The sequence below is a fragment of the Pyrus communis genome, chromosome 12 (genome assembly GCF_963583255.1).
Source record: "Pyrus communis chromosome 12, drPyrComm1.1, whole genome shotgun sequence".
Taxonomy (NCBI): Eukaryota; Viridiplantae; Streptophyta; class Magnoliopsida; order Rosales; family Rosaceae; genus Pyrus; species Pyrus communis.
Window position 1 is genome coordinate 25,170,023 of NC_084814.1, and position 14,901 is coordinate 25,184,923.

General features: G+C 38.7%; 3 protein-coding genes across 3 annotated transcripts; 1 reads left to right on the forward strand and 2 right to left on the reverse strand.

Annotated features, from left to right (window-relative positions):
* Positions 1 to 2,883: 2,883 nt before the first annotated feature.
* Positions 2,884 to 8,256, forward strand: LOC137710998 (ABC transporter A family member 10-like). The gene is made up of 16 exons (XM_068450185.1): positions 2,884 to 3,167; positions 3,281 to 3,632; positions 3,861 to 3,943; positions 4,035 to 4,227; positions 4,377 to 4,780; positions 5,144 to 5,306; positions 5,409 to 5,534; positions 5,650 to 5,733; positions 5,864 to 6,207; positions 6,313 to 6,513; positions 6,617 to 6,726; positions 6,853 to 6,937; positions 7,034 to 7,162; positions 7,280 to 7,385; positions 7,481 to 7,569; positions 7,679 to 8,256. Exons 1-16 carry the CDS (start codon positions 3,078 to 3,080, stop codon positions 7,979 to 7,981), a joined length of 2,862 nt encoding a protein of 953 aa, XP_068306286.1. The 5' UTR covers positions 2,884 to 3,077; the 3' UTR covers positions 7,982 to 8,256.
* A 618-nt stretch (positions 8,257 to 8,874) lies between these two features.
* Positions 8,875 to 10,661, reverse strand: LOC137710248 (uncharacterized). Its single transcript, XM_068449178.1, has 2 exons — positions 9,490 to 10,661; positions 8,875 to 9,436 (listed from the first exon to the last, which is right to left on the reverse strand). Exons 1-2 carry the CDS (start codon positions 10,659 to 10,661, stop codon positions 8,875 to 8,877), a joined length of 1,734 nt encoding a protein of 577 aa, XP_068305279.1.
* A 1,075-nt stretch (positions 10,662 to 11,736) lies between these two features.
* LOC137710748 (pre-mRNA-splicing factor SPF27 homolog) lies at positions 11,737 to 14,329 on the reverse strand. The gene is made up of 7 exons (XM_068449869.1): positions 13,992 to 14,329; positions 13,715 to 13,890; positions 13,522 to 13,605; positions 13,002 to 13,071; positions 12,779 to 12,912; positions 12,636 to 12,694; positions 11,737 to 12,025 (listed from the first exon to the last, which is right to left on the reverse strand). Exons 1-6 carry the CDS (start codon positions 14,247 to 14,249, stop codon positions 12,640 to 12,642), a joined length of 777 nt encoding a protein of 258 aa, XP_068305970.1. The 5' UTR covers positions 14,250 to 14,329; the 3' UTR covers positions 11,737 to 12,025; positions 12,636 to 12,639.
* Between the last annotated feature and the right edge of the window lie 572 nt (positions 14,330 to 14,901).

Genomic DNA, 14,901 nt, shown 5'->3' on the forward strand with positions numbered 1-14,901 from the left:
CACTTCTAATGAGTAATCGACCAAAAAAAAAAGAAAAAAAAGAGTAACGCCAATTTTTTTGGTTCGTATTCAATGAATAACGGCTATTATTGTTTGTCAGATAAAACACTTTCGTTTCGTTTTGAGAGCTTTTATATTTTTTGTATTCATCTGAATTACTGTGAGAAAAATTCATATTTAAGTTCAATGTAATCGCTATTATTATTTGTCATATAAAATAAGAAAAATTTATGAAAAGGGTTAGAAAACTTTAAGATTTAACAAAAAAAACAAAATAAAATGTAAAGTGAATAGTACCAGGATTGATTTTTTACTGTAAAAATATGGTTTTTCGTTAAAATGAACAGTAACAAGAGCTTTTTGTTAAAGTTCTCTATAAAATACTCTCATCTAATTCAGAGTACTTTATAAAAATTTGGATTCATCTGAATTAAGAAAAATTCAAATTTAAGTTTAAATCCAACACACTGCTCTAAGAACTGTTTATGTAGGTGTAGTTTTTTACAAAATTTCACTAAAAGTGATAAATGGTCTCTTTATTTTTCACACAACAAAACAAATCACTTCTTACGAAAAATGTAATTTTTTTTCATTTGTACTTAATGAAGAACGGCTATTATTGTTTGTTGGAGAAAAAACTTCCATCTCGTTCAAAATGCTTTTAAATTGTTTGTATTCATTTTGAAGAAAATGTACGATATTCATTAAGCAAATCAGAATACGTACAAAATAAGGATAGTGTGCATAATAGGTCTTGATAAAAACCTTGCCGGAATTTCAAACCAATCGAATGGAAAAAGAATGTCCTGCACCACAAAAGGACATATCCTCAAATGAACAATATAAGTGAAAATTACAAAGCATCATCGAACAAAATATCCCTAAGAATACCCGGAGGCTCTTCGAACCACATAAACTTTTATTTGTATTCATTTGGATTAATATGGAAAACATTAAAAACATATGGTGGAGAAATAGAGAGGCTGAGTTGGATGCGATAATAAAATGGTGGAAAATCATATATATCTTAATCAAGAATGACGCGGTATTACGAATTTAGAATTTGTTTCGTCCTATGTAATTTCCAGGAAAAATTCCAAAATTAATTTGCCATCTATATTTAACTACACGACGTCTTAATTAATTGGTTAATTTCCATTTGTGCCACTTTAATTCTCTAGCTAATATATTTTCTACACAAATACATCATTAACCCTTGATTAGGATAATCCTACTCTAATTAATCTTAATCTTAATTTTTCCTAATTGTCTGTATGACGTGTTCCATTTATTTTGATTCCCTTCATTAATACTAGCATTTGCCTACACACTTTGTGTGTATGAATATATTTTTTTAGAAAATGAGAATGAGAGAGGGAGAGAGAGAGAACATTGGGGAGTGGGAGGTTTTTGTTTTTGTTTTTTTTTTTTTTTTAATATTGGAGGTAGTTTAACATTATTAGTAGGTGAGGCTTCAATAAAAAACAGTAAAATTTGGACTTGTGAAATTACATTATTGCCCATCATTTTTTTTTTTTGTGTGATAAAAGACTAAGTTGTCTTTTACCCTCTTTTGGTTGACAAAGAGGGCTTCATTAATTATTATTTTGAAGAAAATGTACAATATTCATTAAGCAAATCAGAATACGTACAAAATGAGGATAGTGTGCATAATGGGTCTCGATAAAAATCTTCCTAGAATTTCAAACCGATCGAATGGAAAAAAAAAAATGTCCTGCACAACAAAAAGACATATTCTCAAATGATCAGAATAAGTGAAAATTACAAAGCGTCATCGAACAAAATATCCTTAAAAAAATCTGGAGGCTCTTCCAACCATACAAACTCTTGTTTGTATTCATTTGGATTAATATGGAAAACATTAAAAACATTTGGTGGAGAAATAGAGAGGCTGAGCTGGATGCAATAATAAAATGGTGGAAAATCATATATGTCTTAATCAAGAATGACGCATTATTACGAATTTAGGATTTGTTTCGTCCTATGTAATTTCCAGGAAAAATCCCAAAATTAATTTGTCATCTATATTTAACTACACGACGTCTTAATTAATTGGTTAATTTCCATTTGTGCCACTCTAATTCTCTAGCTATTCTATTTTCTACACAAATACATCATTAACCCGTGATTAGGATAATCCTACTTTAATAAATCTTAATCTTAATTTTTCCTAATTGTCCGTATGACGTGTTCCATTTATTTTGATTCCCTTCATTAATATTAGTATTTGCCTACACACTTTATGTGTATGAACACATTTTTTTAGAAAATGAGAAGAGAGAGGGAGAGAGAGAACATAGAGGAGTGGGAGGTTTTTGCTTTTGGTTTTTTTTTTTTTTTTTTTTTAATATGGAGGTAGTTTAACATCACCAGTAGGTGAGGTTTCAATAAAAAACCGTAAAATTTGAACTTGTGAAATTACATTATTGCCTATCATTTTTTTTTTTTGTGTGATAGAAGACTAAGTTGTTTTTTCACCATTTTTTGATTGACAAAGAAGGTTTCATTAATAAGTAGAGATTTTCAAGATTATTATTTCCATATTTATGTAATTCCCAAAATTCAATAATTCAAGAACATAACAAATGGGGAAGGGTGGCAACTGGCAACAATTTATATGCCGCGTCACGGGTAAACTTGTTACTTCCTTTCTTTTTCTTCTTTTAAGAAGTATCAGCGAGTGATTTAGTTATGACAATCCACTATTTTGGAGGATAAAAAAACTCACATATGCATTTTAGCCCCCTTAGTCACCTATTGTGTGATTCACGAGCGCTAAGAATTGAACTTAAAATATAACGTCTGTAATACGGGTATGAAATTCGTCTTCAACCATTGGATCGCCTCGTGTTGGTTGGTAAACTTGCTAGTTTCTAGTTCTCCAAAATTCATTTATATTAGTGCTAATTAATTTGGATTATGTAGTGGTTATTCGAAAATAATTTGGAACTTTGACAGGTTTTGAACTGAGCATTTAGTCTTTGGTGGCCACTGACATATCGAATTCGTGCTCCTTGAGTGTCAAGTTAGAGGATTCTCCCGGGTTTCCGCCATCAATGGCCGATCATTCACGCGGCCGCGGCCGCAGCCGTGCGAGCTTCTGGGCTCAGTCCAACGCTTTGCTCCGAAAGAACTTAACTTTTCAGGTTTACACATCTCTCACTTTTTGCCCTAGTTTTATTTTTTTTCGTTTTTCATATTTTACATGAGCGATATTCTACTCAAAATTTTATATTTTTATACATGGATTATTTTGCAGAAACGAAATATGTGCTCGAATATATCGTTGGTGTTGATACCTGGATTGCTCTGCTTGATTTTGCTTGGCATCCAAATTGCGTTGAACAAAGCAAAAGCCAGCAGTGGCGGTGACAAGTGTGACGGCAGTCATACCGGTACAGACTCGAGTGGTTTAGGCCCTTGTCCATTTCCTAACCCACCGGAATGGCCTCCGCTGTTATACATCCCCAATGCCGCTTTCCGTGCCGTGAGAAGCAACTCGATTCTTCCCTTCACAGACTTGCCTGACGCGTCATGCCGGAACAGCAAGAACAACGTCACCTGCCCTCTCACTGTGCTTGTCACTGGCGACAATCAGTCTTTCGGACAAAGTATGTACTTTTTATTAAACTTTTCGGAGAAGAACTTATTTGTAACAGGATGTCAATGTGACGGTATTTTAAATCTATCGTTCACATTTACGTTAGAAAATTAAAACACAGTACTACAATATTAGTTTGGGATTCCGCTACTGTGTCATCCTCGTCGAAAGTTTCTCTCATTTTTTTCCTCATCTAATGGATCAAATACTAACCTTAATCTCTGGTGAATTTGGATAGTTTTGGCTGGAAATATGTTTCCAAATGATTCTTTCCCTCTGAATTCCTCTGATGTTATGGATTATTTAGTCAACAATGTCATGGTAAGTTTTGTTTATTTCCATCTACTTGTTAACTAATTTCATGTTATCAATTAATTTGTTCTATGAACTTATGCGTATTATAAATGTGCAGGGAACGTATGATCTGCCCAGCGCACCCAACTTTTATGATCCTGCATTCGATGATCCACTTTTTAGAGTGCAGAGGCAGTGCTCCCCAAACTCTACAATCTCTATTCCACCATACGGAACGACATCATCTGAGTCTAATCTAGGCCGTCGGGCGGTGGTTGGGCCGAGCTCCGCCTCCTCCCCAATACCTCAAGGTGAATATCTCTACCTCTATGCATCCAATGCTACTATCTGTCCGTGGATCGAAATATTTTGCATATTCATCACTTCTGCATATGCACTTCAACTTTTGTTGTTTTCATGCATGCAATTGTAACTTAATTTGTCTTGAATAAATATGCAGAGGTTAGATGCGTTGAAGCTTTGCAATTATGGCGTAAATCTTCATCTGAGATAAACAATGAGCTATACAAAGGCTACCCGAGGGGCAATCCAGAGAGGAAGGTTAACGAAATACTTGCCGCCTACGATTTCTCCAACTCCGATGACAACAAATTTGACGTAACCGTATGGTACAATTCTAGCTTAACGGATGGCTACGACCAGAGCAGCACGCTGCGGGTTGGGCGCTCCCTGAATCTGGCATCCAATGCCTACCTTCAGTTTTTAGAAGGATCAAGCACCAAAATGTTGTTCGAGTTTGTCAAAGAATTTCCCAAGCCTTTATCTGCCAGGACGTCGATGCTAGATATTCCCTCTGTGATTGGTCCACTCTTCTATACTTGGATCGTTTTATTGCTTTTCCCAGTAAGTATGATTTTTCATCGATTTTAGTTACTCTGACACTCACTTCTTGAGGTTTTAAATTGTTTTCACGTCGTAAACCCTCTTGCTTAAGCTCCATCTCTTCAGACGACAAAATTTTATCTCAAAATTTTTAACTACATATGATAAGATATTCAACAGGGCTACGTGACTAGGGCAATTCTCACACCTGAGTGAGATCGTGTGAGGTTGGTGGGACTAAAATAGAGTGTCCCGTACTTTTCACATAGCTCTTTTGTGTTCTTCTTCGTTTTTTTATTTTTTATTTTATCGAAATGCTTTGTGTTAATGCCATGGATGTTTGCTAATTAATTGATTTCACCACTTTTGTTGTTGATGGTGAAGGTTGTGTTGAGGTATCTGGTTTATGAGAAACAACAAAACCTGAGAATCATGATGAAAATGCATGGACTTGGTGATGCACCATATTGGATGATTTCCTATGCTTACTTTCTTACAGTTTCTTCAATCTACATGCTATTTTTTATTGCAGTTGGCTCCATCATAGGTACTTCTATCTACATATATATAACTGTCTCTTCACTACTTGGCTACTGCTTCTTCACTCTGAGTCGCTTTAACAAATCGAAGTTCGTTTACTTCTTTACAGGGTTAAAGTTCTTCACAATCAATGACTACAGCATCCAGTTTGTTTTCTACTTCATCTATCTGAACTTGCAAATTGCGGTGGCTTTTCTAGTAGCTTCGATGTTTTCCAACGTTAAGGCTTGTACAGGTTGGATGTTGTTTGTTGGTATTTATTTGCAGTTGGGTAGAGATTTTTGTTTTAATTTTTATCTTATTAGATGAGTTAACTGACATGATTTCCATGATCGATTTGATGATCGCAGTTATTAGTTACATTTTGGTCTTTGGAACTGGGCTTTTGGCAGACAATCTATTTCAAAGCATTATCGAAGATGAATCCGTCTCGAGTAAGTTGAAATATTTGTGCAATGTTCAAGGACTTTGTTGTGTAGTTATGTTTTATGTTGTTCGATTTTGTCTATACTTTTCATAACCTCAACTTTTTATCAAGTTAATGTTTCGTGTTCATGTACGTAGAGCGTGTGATCATCCTTATACAGCTGTATCCTGGCTTCTCTCTGTATCGTGGACTCTACGAGTTTGCACAGTACCCCATCCAATATAAAAAAGTAGGGATGCGATGGGGCGATTTGAGTGACGGGAGTAACGGGATGAGAGAGGTCTTGATTATCATGGTTATCGAGTGGTTTGTGGTGCTTCTTGTTGCATACTGCATTGACCAACTTGTATCATCTGGAAAAAGTCCTTTTGTTTTCTTGCAAAGGTTTAGGAAGAAGAAACTTCCATCTCTTCGGAGGCCTAGTATGCAAGGGCAGGGATCTAGTTCAATTCAGATGGAGAAACCGGATGTTTGTCATGAGGTAACTTTTCTTGTCTCTCTCTCTAACTTACATGAAAACTTATGGTACCTCAACGAATTGTACACATATAAACAAATTCCGCTTCCAACTCTTCCCAATTTTTAGATCGAGATGGTTGAGAGGTTGGTAGTGGAACGGGATACAAGTCACGCAATTGTATGTGACAACCTCCAAAAGGTGTACCCAGGAAGAGATGGAAACCCCGATACATTTGCAGTGAAAGGGTGTTCTCTTGCCTTACCTAGAGGTGAATGCTTTGGCATGCTTGGCCCTAATGGTGCAGGGAAGACCTCTTTTATTAGTATGGTGAGTGCACCCTACTTCTTTCCAGTCCTTGATTATCATTATACATTACACGAAAAATCATGTTACGCATGTTCTGATTGATCATTGCGCGATTATTCCACAGATGATTGGTCTCACCAAACCAACCTCTGGCACGGGGTATGTTCATGGTATGGACATTCGGACGCAGATGAACAAAATATATAGCAGCATGGGATTTTGTCCACAGCACGAGTAAGCTAGAGCAATTCTTGCCTTATGTGTCCAGAAACTAAGAAAAAACTCTTATTTCATGGTTTTTTTTCTATTAATATTTACTTGGATGCAAATGAGCTTCTTGTTTTCGTGGATGTTGTTTAGCCTTCTATGGGAAACACTGACTGGAAGGGAGCATCTCCTATTTTATGGCAGACTGAAGAACCTAAAAGGTTCTGCTTTAATGCAAGTAAGTCAACATATCGAAAATTTGTAGTATCCAAATATGTTGATGCTTTTAGCTAGGTAGGACTAATTCCTCCATGGTTTGATTTGTTTGCTGAAGGTGGTGGAAGAATCTTTGAAGAGTGTCAATCTATTTCACGGAGGGGTTCCTGACAAACAAGCCGGGAAGTATAGTGGAGGTATGAAGCGAAAGCTTAGCGTTGCAATTTCACTGATAGGTGACCCCAAAGTATGTCTTGGTTCTCATCTCTTTAAGCTGCTTCGATTTTTTATTTTCGATATGTTTTCCCAGGATAATGCTACTTACTGCACTCACTGTGTTTTGCAAATTCCTGTATACTTGTAGGTTGTCTACATGGATGAGCCTAGTACTGGACTTGATCCGGCTTCAAGAAACCATCTGTGGAACGTTATAAAGTCTGCGAAACAAGATCGTGCAATCATCCTAACCAGTAATCTCTCTCCCGCAATATCAACTACATGTTTAATGTACTAATTTTCGATCTATATATGTGTTTCTTTCATTTCACTTACTTATACATTTCAGCACATTCCATGGAAGAGGCAGAGGTTCTATGTGATCGATTGGGGATTTTCGTCGATGGCAGGATGCAGTGCATAGGAAATCCAAAGGAGGTAGCGAAAAGCAATTTGTTGTCCTAGTAATTTAAATCTCAAATTAATCGCTTTCACTCCATTTAAGTTACATGTTACATGACTAACACCTCACTTAATTCTAATGCAGCTGAAGGCCAGATATGGAGGATCGTATATCTTTACAATGACAACGAGTTGGGATCATGAGGAAGAAGTGGAGAGGATGGTTAGGAACCTGTCACCAAACGCCCTCAAGACATACCGGCTCTCGGGGACGCAGAAGTTTGAGCTGCCCAAAAATGAGGTTAGAATTGCAGATGTGTTCCACACGGTCGAGTGTGCGAAGCGTCGGTTCGCGGTGTTTGCGTGGGGTGTGGTTGACACTACTCTGGAGGATGTGTTCATCAAGGTTGCTACAACCGCAGGATCACCGTCTGCCACACTTTCATAACCTCGACCTTGTTAATTAATATTTAATATAATTTATTGAATATTATTAGAAGATGTTTTAATTATGTATGCTGTTAGATTTATATACTGATTAACTATATATTTCGACAGAGATTAGTATAAATTTTAAAATGTATGCATGATTATGTTACTTGGGAAGCAAGCGATGGTGAACCACTTGAAGGAGGAGATTTTTGTTTTTAATTTAAAAAAAAAAAAAAGAAGAAGAGGAAACTGTTTGAAATTTTCATGAAATTAAAGTTACCAGGCACAAGAAAGGTTCGGTGTAATGCACCGAGCTCACATGCAATATTTCGGTGTACTGTGCCGAAATCCAAGCCTTCCGATGCACGCAAGGAAAACTGTAGAGACAGGAGCCCCATAAAATATCAGTGTCCCCCTTCAGTTTTGTGCTCTCTCTCTCTCTCTCTCTGAGCGGAAGAACGCGAGATGGAGGAATCAAGCGATCGCAAATACTTCGAGAGCACGAAAGGTGACTGGCTGCGGCCGGTCATTTTTTGATCAAGGAAGAACAAATGACGCAGACTATCCGTAACTCCTTGAAAAGGGATTGCCAAAGCATGTGTGAAGAGGACTGCGATGGTACTGATTTGGCACGTTTGGAATGCAAGAAGAGGAAGACGATGATGAAGAAGAAGAATGTCAAGAAAGTCATGGGAGGCTCAAGCAAGATCGCGAAGAAGAAGAGCTCTGAGCATTGGTTATGCAACTCGTGTACTTATGATTATCGGGGATGAGGGATCGAACTTGAGCGTTCGTAAAATGCTTTGGTGATTAGAACTCTCAAGTTAAACCATTCGATGCACCTTGTAATTAGAGTTAAGTTAATAAAAAGAGATGACGGATGATGATTTCGCATTAACTAATCAGTACTCAGTCCATTACAGCAAGATTTTGATACTCTTTGGGAGATAATGCTGCTTCCAAGACATGGTACGGGCTAACTTTCCCGTCATTGTCTAAGAACAACCTAAGTAAATCCTTGGAGAAGCCGCTGAAGATGGTCACCCCTGGTTTCGTGCAAGGCGCCACCAGGGTGTCAACCTTCCAATACACAATCTCCGGTACTGCATTCTCGTACCCTTTCTCCTTAAACATGTTTCGTATTGCCTCGTATTTGCTCTCCCAACGGCTACTATTATTACTATTGGACAAAGCACAATCAAAGTATGTATTGGTGAACACAAACACCTTCTTGATCATCTGCTCCGCCTTCAAATTCCCTTTCATAGCCGCTTCCAAAATCAAATCAAACACCTTCCGCAAATCAATATGCTCACCGCAGTCCAATCTTCTCACAAACGCGCACTTGGACTTAAGATCATCGCCTTGTACTAAATGCAGGTCGGGATTCGGACTGAAATTGATCACCTTTCCTTTCCAACTCGGCTCTTCACTCAGTTCGGACACTAGCAGCCCCATTGCAACTGAAAATCTGCGGAGATCCCCACCATGGAAGAAGGTGACACATCACACACAGCCAGGCACTTTTCCAGCCTTCCTACTTTTGCCTTCATGATTGCCTTCCACTGAAGCTCTGCTGCTTGCCCAACACCGTGGTTATTCACATATTCTACGATCTCATTCAGAAGCAGAGCACATGCCGCAATCTTGGCCTTGCCACCGGCTTTCACCTCCTCCAAGTACTCCTTAACTGCGCAGGGCTTTGCCGAAGAATCAAAGCCATGAGAGTAATCCAAGGCGAACGTCAACGGCACCAAAACCTCCTTCTTAAGGCGGTCTCGGACTCTGCATCCGCCATGCGAAGATTCTAGCGGGAAAATCTTCCTCGCAATGCTTTCACACAGCAAGGTGGCACGCTCCATGGAAGAATCCACGGAGGGGCAGAAATACGGCACCGAGCTTATCTCACAAATGTCCCCCTTCTTCAACTTTTCAATGTCGGACTTCAATTGCTTCGCGAAAAGATCCGATACCTTGTCGTGCAAGAATCGATAATTCAGGTCTCTCTCGTACTCGTACCTCTCCACAGCCTTCTTCCTGGCCGCAGCCGCGGCAGCCTTTTCCTGGTGGTGGTGGTTGTGCTGGTTATTCTTCTTCTTTCTCCTCCTAACGTCTTGCCCTTCTAAAAGCTGATACAGAATCTCAACGAGGTCCTGCATAAGCCCGACAGAGAGGCCAAACTTTCCCTCGCCGGCAAAGGAGGCGAGGTTGCAGGCGAGGGTCCTGGGGTGGTTCTGGTGGAGCCAAAAGGCGGCAGCGTAGAAGGCCTCTTCGTCAGCTTTTCCAAGATCGTTGGACAAGTCTCGGAGGTTGCAAATGAGCTTGAGGGTGGTCAGTGGATTGTGTGACCATGCCAGGGGAAGTAGCTGCTTGAGATACTTGTAGGAATGGGAGTAGGAATCGGAATGGGGGACGAGCACTTGGAAGAAGAGATCGAGGCAGGGATTGCCGTAGGAGGAGGGAATGAGGAACTGTGGGGAAACCGAATCGGAATCGGAATCCGAATGGAGTACGTGGAAAAGATGATCAGTGATGATGTTGTTGAAATTTGCAACCATGAAAACGGGGTCTTCTTCTCTGGGAATGAAAAGGGTTCCGAGTTTCGGGTCGAAAAATCCGACCGGAGAGAGTTGCGAAATGTTTTTGAGATGGATTTTGTTTGGGTTGGAAAGTAGTGTTGAGAGGAGCTTCGCCATTTTTGATGCAGCTTTCATGATTTTCAGAACCATTTTTTTGGTAAATATTTTGAGGGGCCGGTCGATGATATGTTTATGCCAAAATTTTAATGTGGGTTGCCTTGCTTTTCTTGCGCGCCAAGGATCTTACTTATTTAGGTCGAGACTTCAAGAAGAAAGACACCACAGGAAAAAATTGGGATCCTATTTGTTGCGTAGGGTCTCATGCTTAGGTGAGAAGTGGACATAAGCGTTAAGCATATTTCTTCCTATATTGTGTATTCTTACTCGGTGTTAAAATATCGATGTACTCTTATTCAGTGTTAAAATATCGATATACCTCTGCTTAGTGTCAAAATATCGATATAGTTGGAAATACCAGTTGTCTTTGACAAAAATTATGAAAATTTGTAATGGGGTAGATATATCAACTCATTTAGATTTAGTCGAAATTAGAAAAAAATATCTCAAAAGCATTCAAGATTGCGAAATCTACAATGAGTTCCAACAAAATTTCTATAGTGAAAATGGTAAATATCATTAATATTTATTGATTTTCTTATATCTCGCTCATACATAACGAAGTGTGCATTTCACCCTCCCTTCCATATCGATCCTTGATTTTTCAGATATTTCAATGAAAATATCAGTAATTTTGTGAATATCTTAAACACTACTACTAGAACAGCTCTTGCATCGAGTACGACCTATATGGATTTAGGTCCCCTCTCATACTTTATGATGGATACCGTAGTAATAATGTGGTCAGACAATTCTATCCAAATTTTCTCCAAGCATGTGAATATGCTTCAATTGAATTTAGATAGGGGTGTGATATCCACACACACCCTTTTACCTTTCCCACACTTTTTTGGTTTTCGACCGTCGGATCGAACGAATTGAAGAAGATCAACGGACAAAAATTAACAAGGGGTGTGTGAGAAATAAAATGAGGTGTGTGGATAGAACACCCCTTTAGATATAGTTTTGTTTTGATTTTATGAATAAGTTGCCCGTTTTGGTGTGAATATGCTACATTTTCGTAGATCTATAGTCTATAATCTCCAAGCATGTAACTCAATTGTGCATCCTATGGTGAGCTCGAAATAATTGGCTATGCCAAAAAGAAATGGATAATGTATGAAGTTGTGAACACAGTTATAAGCGGTTTCAACGCATTAATACCAACCGAAAACATGCGCTATTGTCAATTACAACTGGATTCGAAGCGTGCAACTGGGACTGGGAGAAGCTTTTAACCATGCTTACAAAAAGGCCGCTCATCGAAAGTACAACAAAGATCGATCCAGCTCCATGCTACGATAGTTGTTGAATAGACGCTAATATTCCAGTATATCAATGTCTGCCGGATCTTCATCCAAATCCTGTTTACAAAACCCTGAGTTAAATGATTAAAACTAAATAGCACCACAAAGCTAAACATGACATAGTCTAGGGCAGAAGTGATAAAGTCTAGTTTCGAATAAACTCTGGTTTATAGCCGCCTGATACTGATTCCGTGAAGCAGATCGATCATAATAAGCCTATTGTATCCTCCCTTCAAGAATTGACGACTCACCATAATAAAAACATATATTCGTATAGGCACGACCTGGACATGTATGCATTACATAACTCGGGACTTGTCTTGTCCTCACAGGAAAAGTATCCTAATACACAACGGCATCAGACGTTTTGAATTTGAGGAACTAAACTCTAAAGAGCTCAGCTAATGACAGAAAGGAAAAGCAAGACAAAACTCCCATTCAACAACACACAAATGGGTAGAAACGCAAACACTAGGAACTACTTCTTCAAAATTACATTAAACCTGGAAGAGGAATTGGAAATAAACTCTCACCGATAAAGGGTTAAAAAAGATTACAACATCTCTAAATCCTGTGAAGTAAAAGAATATTGCATAGCATTGTATAACAAGATAACAGAGTTATAGCATCAACGCTAAACCAAATGGCATTAGCTGCAAAAGCATACCTTCTCATTCAGCATTCAATAGAGAACCATTTTCTGCATTGGATTCCAGGTTCCATCCTCTAAAGCGAGTAACAGCTAATTAGTGATCAAACTAGTAAAATGAGTGCCACAAAAAACACATCAGACAGGAAAAGGTGGATTACCTTTCGGCTGCTTCCCTCCTCAATCCTTCAAGATGGTTTTCAAGATTAACACATGCAGATTGAATTTCTATATTCTTCTGACAAAGCTCCTTCCATTGAGCAGACAGAGCATTGAGCTCATACGCAGTGGTTTGCTGTCATCAATAAAGAAGTAAATTTATCAGATCAGAGTAACATTAGGATCGAAAGAGTACAAAGTCAGCAGGCCGATAGGTTAAATCACCTGATGATGTTTTCTTTCACGATTCACTGTTTCAATATTTTGATATTGCTCCTGAGCTAATTTCTGCATTCTGAAAAATAAAAATGCATAACACACATAACATTACTTCAAGCATCATGAAATGCATTATTCAAAGAATCATCATGTACTGCACATGAAAATTAGAACTTTCAGGAATAATATCGATATTAAACGCAAAATTAAGTACATCATGTAAATTTTCAGAACAGAAAGTCTGACTGCAAACAATTCAGACGGTTGAACACCTTTTGATAAAGTACACGTTCAAAATTTAATTGGTACAAATGCATACATTCAAACACGTGTGTATGCATAGGTACATGTAGGAGAATTACGTATGTGAACAGGTATAAGCAATGTCATATGTATGTGGGGTGCACAGTCCCAAAAGGGGCGGTACTACTAGACTACTAATGCGGCAACTACGGAATGAATCGATTCACAATGAAGAGGTAACTATAAATATTGCAGTTTTTTATATGAAATCTGATGGACAAACCTCGACAAAATTGATTGCAATCGATTGTTGTTCTGAATCCAGGCTTCAGGACCATACTTGTCAATCAGCTCCAAATTCTCCAACCTACAATTCAGACACTCATTTCATCAACAGTAAACATGACTCACATATACATATCCATACTACATATACACAGCCTATACAAATATACAAATCTGTATGTATAGATTACCTGACGGCTTGGTGCTGCAGAGAGTACTGAGCTTTCTGGAGAGCAAGCTTCCAAGCAGTTTCATCATTCAATTTATTCACCGGCGGCGGCTCCACTTTGTCTCTCGAAAAATCAATCGCCACCGGAGGCCTCGACGCTCTCACCCGTTCGTACTCCCTAGCCAGCATCGGATGATCCTGCAATTTCAAATTCCACAAGTCAGGCACAAAAAAATCCTTATCTACGCAGCCAAACAGTCCCTTAAAAAGAGAGAAAACCTAGGAATTTGGGGACTGACCTTGAAATTGGGCTTGGGAAGAGGCGGCAACTCCTTGAGGAAATCGGCCGGCTTCTTGGCGCTGCGCCGCAACTCCTCCTCCACCATGCGGTCGACCTCGCGCTTGACGTCGGGGTTGGCGTAGTCGTCGTCGATGTAGGGCAAGGCGTCGATGGTTTCGGCATTGGTTAGAGGTCCCGGCCATGCCGGACCTTCCGGCGGCGGAGCTTCAAGCATCAGGACGTCATGGTTGCCGCCGTTGCCATTGGTGTTCACCATTGTTGTCCGCCGAGAAGGTCACTGAGCGTGAGCTTCAGAGACGCGGAGAGTGGAGTTTCGGGGGATTTGTGTTTGTGAATTGAATTGAATTGTCACTTAAACGCAGCGTTTGAACCCGAACCCGTTTTTCATTGGGGCAGAAACATGATTTAGGGCACGCACGTTTGGAAGATTTGGGATAACAAATTTCTTTCCTACAACCAAAAACGCTTTTGATATTATTTGTTCTAAATAAAAGGATTCATTTGCTATATGATTTCTGTGAAAAAAAACATCTATTATGTGCTTTTCTAAGAAGCACTTTCAAATGATTCTTTAATAAACATTTAAGTTCTAAAAAAAAAAAACATTGATAAACATAACTATTTTTGAAACAAGCATTTCCAAACAGGCTCCACGAAATTATACTTTGGAAAAGACCAAGGCCACTAGATCAAGTAATCTGAACCTTCCAAATGTTATCCAATGATCCACCTGTTTTGATCCCTTAAAAACTATGATAATTTTTTACTGTTAAATAAAATTTAAAAAACTCAAATCGCTTGATTCGGTGATCATAATAGGCATTCCATTGAATGAAGCCCACTTCCCTCCTAGAATAGAGAGCCGCTTCCTATACTTTGGTCTTTTGGTCAAGGCAAATGACAAAAGA